This window comes from Cariama cristata, unplaced genomic scaffold (assembly GCF_000690535.1).
Source record: "Cariama cristata isolate BGI_N322 unplaced genomic scaffold, ASM69053v1 scaffold8769, whole genome shotgun sequence".
Taxonomy (NCBI): Eukaryota; Metazoa; Chordata; class Aves; order Cariamiformes; family Cariamidae; genus Cariama; species Cariama cristata.
Window position 1 is genome coordinate 56,820 of NW_009634017.1, and position 6,381 is coordinate 63,200.

At 39.5% G+C, this 6,381-nt stretch overlaps 1 protein-coding gene across 1 annotated transcript in view; it reads right to left on the minus strand.

The window, feature by feature from the left end:
- NSRP1 (nuclear speckle splicing regulatory protein 1) overlaps positions 1-6,049 on the minus strand; it is a 16,501-nt gene extending 10,452 nt beyond the window's left edge. The window contains exons 1-2 of the mRNA XM_009707001.1: positions 6,036-6,049; positions 5,342-5,429 (exon numbers count right to left, since the gene is read on the minus strand). Coding sequence (XP_009705303.1) covers positions 5,342-5,416 — 75 coding nt within the window. The 5' untranslated portion in view covers positions 5,417-5,429; positions 6,036-6,049. The remainder of the gene's footprint in view (positions 1-5,341; positions 5,430-6,035) is intronic.
- Positions 6,050-6,381: the final 332 nt, after the last annotated feature.

Sequence of the window (6,381 nt, forward strand, 5' to 3'; positions counted from 1 at the left end):
AGCTATTCTTCCGAAGCACAAAGCTTATAGTTCAATATTTTCTGGAACAAGAAAATGTTTTAACCCTATCCTGTGAAACGATACAGAATCCATGCAAATCAAGAAAGTCTTAGAAATGAGACTCTCCAGTCTAGTACTCCTGTGAGACCATGGAAGATAGCTCGGACACAACTGAAAAAGTTTTTAAAAAAAATTTTAAAAGAGTAAGAAAAGGAATTACCCCATCTACTAACATTTCTCATTCTTCTCTCCCATTTCTTATCTCTTTCAGGTATCTATAAGCTTCTTTCAGGTTCTTAAGTGTTTGAGTTACCTCCTTATTTTTATCCGGCAGGCAAGCACCCCTTCTAAGTTACTTCTTAAAATGTCTTCTTTAGATTGCTCCTACACAACCAAAGAACAGACATTCAAACTACTGACCAATGGTTTTGGTTTGTCTCGGCTACGTTCAACTCATGACAGAGCACGCAAACCATTTACAGCTTTATACAAAAAGCTCCATTCAAAGTTCAGATGCAAATACCTAAAAAGGCAATTCTACAAACGAGGCAACTAAAATTTCATTTTCTTACAAATTTGTCTTCTCTGCCTTCCCACCACAATGTCCCCGTCTTCCCACATCTCAGGTCCCAACTGCAGTTCCTGGGTTTCCCTCTGCATCTCCTGCTTCCTCCTGTCTCACCTAGACTAGGCAGCCAGCCCTCAGCTTCCAGGTCAGCCCAATCGAACAGGGGAGGGTTGAGATTCTTGTCTTTCCCCTCATCAGGGCATTAGCAGAGTCTTTGTTCTGCAGCTAGAGACCTCTAGTCTTGTCAAATTCACTTGAAATTGGCCAGTACATTCAGAACTTGCTATGGGCAAATGTCAGACAATGATTCCTATAAAGCTCTTTTTCGAAAACCAGACCAAAAGCAGGATAGCAAATGATCCACCTGAATGTGCCTAGTTTAAAGAATACTTGGGCTCTATTTATCCTTCTAAGTTGCTACTCATTTGTCTCGGTTGTTCTTGGGGGTGGAAAAAAACAGTTGCTGACACTGGGCTTCTAGAAGTAATTCCTCCTAAACTGCGGCTGTAAATGACTCATCTTCTGGAGCAGAGCGTGCAGCACCATTTAAGCATAGTCTCAGAAAACAAGTCTTAGTCTGTGACTAGTATTATTTTCAGTGAAGCTGGTTTCTAGGAAGTTACAACCTTCAATCTGAAGCCGAGAATGTCTTGTAGAAAACACCACAACTATTTTAATAGATGCTCTGAAAGGATATGTGAGATGTCTGCCTTGTTTTTCCCCACTGACTGCCACAAGAAGTACAAGATCAACAAATTCTAACATAATAGCTATTATTAATGGAGTATCTTGTACTAGCTGCATAGCCTGCCTCCTAAGGAAAAGCATTTGTGGTTGCTACCAGAACCCCAGGCATGGTACTTAGTGATAGACAATGTAAGACATCACTCCATTCCTTTTTTAAAGCCAAAAGAGGTTTCTGCTCTAATACAACCTGTTATGAAAGACCCATGAGGGGGCTTTGCCCTTTAACAGTGCAATCATTAACATCAGGCAACAGATTCATCTCAATTCATACACAGTATGAGCCATGGCTACTAGATTAAGAGAAAGAACATGAAAAACAAGTCATGTACAGAATTAGCTTTTCTCGGTATTCCCTCCTAACTGCCAGAAACCAGGAGGTTAGGGACTTCCTGAACTGGAGGATGCACCTGGACCATTGTTTGACATCAAGAGCATCCCTTAATTTGACTAATCCATTTCTGAATCCATTTATATTTTTGGCCATGCCACAGTATCCCGTGGCAATGAATCCCACAACTTAATTACACATTGGGTGGAGGAAAAAAACCCAACTTCCTTTTCTTTAGGTTAAACCAGTTACTTGGCAATTCCGTAATATACCATACTGCTCATATTATGAGAAACGGCAAAGTGACTTTACTTTCTCTGAATCATTCTTGATTCTACACACATCCTCTTGAGTTATTTCTCTGCACTTCCTTCTCCTCAGTAATCTCTTTTCTAAGAGCCCCTTTGGTCTCCTTAGTCTTACTCTGCCTGAAAACTGTTGCATAAACTCTGGTCATCATCAATACTCGCCAATCTTTCAGTCATACTGTATGCTTTGCAAAGTTGCAAAGTGAATGGAAGGATCTGTAAACAAAACAAAAATCTGAGTCTACAACAGGATATAGTTTTCAGTTTCTTCCTTTGTGCTTGCTTCTATTTATCTTTTAGATGGACACTAAAAAACCACCACATCAAGCTGATACCTTGATACGTTCACGGAACTATCCACACTGACTCCACAATCGCTCTCCTGAATTTAGCACCTACTGTGGTCTACATAAAGTTCTTTTTTCCAGCTACACTTTACATCCTGTAGCAACAAATCAGTTTTGAAAGGCTAGTGAGGTACAGGAATGTATGTCAGGTAATTCTGATGCAATAAAAACCCAGAGATTTTATCTGCTGTACCACAGAGATACTTTCAATTAAATTCCAAAGATAAAATAGAACATGGAACAGAACACTGGGGATACTGACAAGCCACCTCTGAAAACGCAATGCACAAATATGGGAATCCTATTTTTGTAGAAAATTGACATATACCACAAATAACAGTAAGCCAGAATGGAAACTTATTTCTAACACATCATAGTTTGTTGCTGTAACATCTACTCTCTACAACAGGTTTTCCTAGGGTTAACAACCTTCCCCCCAGTTTTTAAAGACAGCAACGACTCCTCATTATGAAGGCAAACAATTCAGAACTATATTGCCTAGAAGTAAATGTAATCTCCTGGTTTACTTTTTCCCAGTCAACACTGTATTTCAAGAAAATTTCCATCCCAGATGTTCTGCTTCTTATGAACCAACCCAAAGACCATCTTCATCAGCAAACAACATCCATTAATGCACTTAGCCACAGGAAAAATTATCACATTCCAAATTCCTTCAGCAAAGGTACAGACAAAATCTTAATGAAATATGCATAGTAACATTTGGGGAAAAAAAAAAGGAAGCAAAAGTTTGGTATCTAATATATGATCACAGACCAAGTCAGGTGTGCAGATTTCCCAGCACAAACTTTATTAGAGTTCAGTTAAAAATACATAATCTCCAGACATTTGAGATGTAGTTCTGACTGATAAGGTAGCAGACAGGAAATGAAACCCCTCCCAAATGCTGCCCCTTATCTTGAAAAGCTCTGAAATTATTATTGAACTAATAAAGTAATTTTGCTTTTTAAAAAAATGATCTTCTTCGATAAAGGCAGTTATGAGATTATTACTTTTTGCTGGGTATGCACCATACTGACGAGCATGACAACTTCTAAGACTCTTTAGAGCAGACTCTGGTAGTCAATCTGTCAACCTTTCTGAAAAGGGGGGGGGGAATACTTGATCTGTTAAGCTAAAAGTTAGTAAACAGCACCACACATTATTATTATTAGAATTATGAGCATTCATTATTTTGCTTTAATGTTCAGGTATTAAGAGAAAATGGAGAAGTGACAAAATGCAAGATAGCCCTAGTCCTACCGTGTAATGTTTAATGATAATAGATTAATTTAAGCTCATTCTTGAGATCTGGAAAACATGAGGTCAGTCCCTTAATGCAGAGAAAGGCAGCAAATCACAAACTGACAGGGAAAGTGCTCCTCCTGTTGAGGACAGCAGATTCACCGTCATCTCCATCAGCTGTATTTAAAGGAAAGCCTCTCTTTAGAGCCATGGTGCCAGCTATGAGCTCAAGTGCAGGGACACATCTCCTGACAGCACTGAGGACAGCAGCTAAGTGATGAAAGGGATGGGATTTAAGACATGTTCCTGTTCTCTCTGTTTTTTATAAGCCCTATAAGCTGCACTGAGGCAGTTTCATGTTGAGGGTTGAGAGGATATCACTAGGAAGGCCCTCAGCCCTTTCACGCACTGTATAAAGGCAGCTCAGCCACCTTCAACAGTGGCACTCTGGATTCTGTAATGGAACCAGGCACACAGGAATACTAGATTCAGGCTTTCCGTGACATAAAAATAACAACTGCTAGTTCATTAAAAAAACATTAAAAAAAAAGAAAAGTTTTGATAACAGGAGCCAGAAACTGATGTATATTATTTGACATCTTATTAGCATTGTTTTTTCAACCACACAAAAGAAAGAGCATTGAGTGAAGCTCTAGAGCAGCAAGAACATTTTTCTAACACATGTTCTGTTTCTAAATTTCAACTGATTCTAAATTTCAACTTCTTAAATGTTAAAATTCTAGACTATGGGTATATGTAAAGTTTATTTTCTGGGTTTTGTGGAAAAAAGTTGAATATGCACATAACGACATTATGATTAAATTATCACAAGTAATTCCGGATCGATAAAACCCAGGAAATTGTAACATCATGTCCAGAAAGCAACATCCATGTAGAGAGTTCATCTCCACAATTATGAGTTTCTATTCTTTACCTGTGAATTACAAAGCTACTGGCTTGAAATCCTTCAAAAATTCTGTTTTAGAAGTTGGGTTTCTGTAAGGTATGCAAGCCAGGCTATATACCACACCAGTTCTTGTACGCTCCCCGTACTCATTGCAGTACATCCAGAAGTGTAATTTTTATAGTGTACAGCCCCCTCTACTGGGGCAGGTAAAAAGCTAATATTTTGAAGGCAATACTTAAAAGAAAATCAAGGAGACTACAGAAAAGAACACTATCAACTTCATGCAGTACAGTCATACATCACAGAGTATCAACAAACTCTGTGATCACAGAAAAACTGTGTATTGTTCAATCCAATATTGCAAGTATTGTGAGTACTTCCAGAACTGTAAGTAATTCTCATTATTTGCCTTTTTTTTTTTTGCTTTAGAACTTTTGGGTTGTACAGGTTTGCTTTTGCTTACAGTGAGTCCAAACATCATAAATCAGTTATACCAAATTTGGGTGGAATGAACTAAAGGATAAAATACATTTAACAACTACACTTTAAAGTTAAAATCTGAGAAACAACTGTTCATTACTACTGTCTCTCTATTTGCAGACATAATTACCAGTGACAGCCAACAAATTTCTTTACAAGCTAGATACTGTTAACTCTTGCAAATAGGTTGCCACATGTGATGAACTTTTGGAAGAGTTTACAGAAAGTAAATAACAATCAAGTCATCACTTCCATGTAACTTGCACTAAAGAAAACACAGATCATATTTCACGCCCAAATCCAAAATGATGATACATATTTTAGTGACACTGCCATAAGCTGATGCAGGCATTAAGGGTTATAAACAATTTGCAGAATATGGGGCAAATTTCAGAAGAAAATTGTTGAACTGACCTCTTCATCAGAGTCATCTGCAAACACTGAGAGTTTCTTCGAAACAAGATTTTTCTGCGGCAATTTTTTGGGCATAATGAGCCCATATCTAGGGAAAAAAATTAAAAATTACCTTTAACATTACTTACAACAAAACACATAGCATGTTCCAAAATGAAAATCTACCATTCACAATTTTAGAAACAAAAGATCAGCACCAACATAATGTACTAAGTACAGATCTGAGCAGCAGTTGCAGCAGCACGCTCAGCCTTGCCACACACTTGCCAACTTGTCCCATAGCTATTGCTGTCTTTTTCCATGCAAATTTTGTGGATTTAATGATCTTTGTGGCAAATCAGGCCACAAATCCCTCTTGTCCAGAGTTCTAGAAGTGATTTTTTTTTTCCTTCTCCCTCAGAGAAGTAAGAAATTACTACTGTTTAACCTGCAGAGATTTGGCCTTAACCTACACCAGACGCTAGTCCATACCTACGTTTGCTGGTGCAGTAAGTTCACCTATTTTGCATGGCGATGTAAACCACCAACCCACAGACACAGCCATGGCAAAAGACACGATTTACAGTCAGATTATGTCATGCAGAGATTAACTACACACACAACTCTTCTCCTGACACAGCCAAGCTCTGTGCTCAGAAACACTTCCTATGTTTTTGGTAACGAGCAATCTCTAAATCAAGAATTACTCCCCCACCTGCCTTTCCCCGAGTTCACCACTGAATAAATAGTTCGTTACAGCGTGCGGCGCTGAGCTGGAGAACTCCGCGCCGCCACAGGTGCTCTGAACTCGCCCCCCAACAGCTCCCCCGACCCCGCTGCGGGGCGCGGAGTGCAAACCACCGCCCCTCGGCTCCACCTCAGGCCGCGGCTGCGGGAGGGGGCAGCTGGCCAGCGGCCTGTGTGGGAATCCTGAGAGGATTCTACTTTCTAAGGGTATAAACTACTCCCCGGCAACACCGCAGCAGCCTCCCATGCTTTCCCACTCTGTTTAGTAAACACAATTTTAAATTGAGGCCAACACGACAGGGCTACACGGTAGA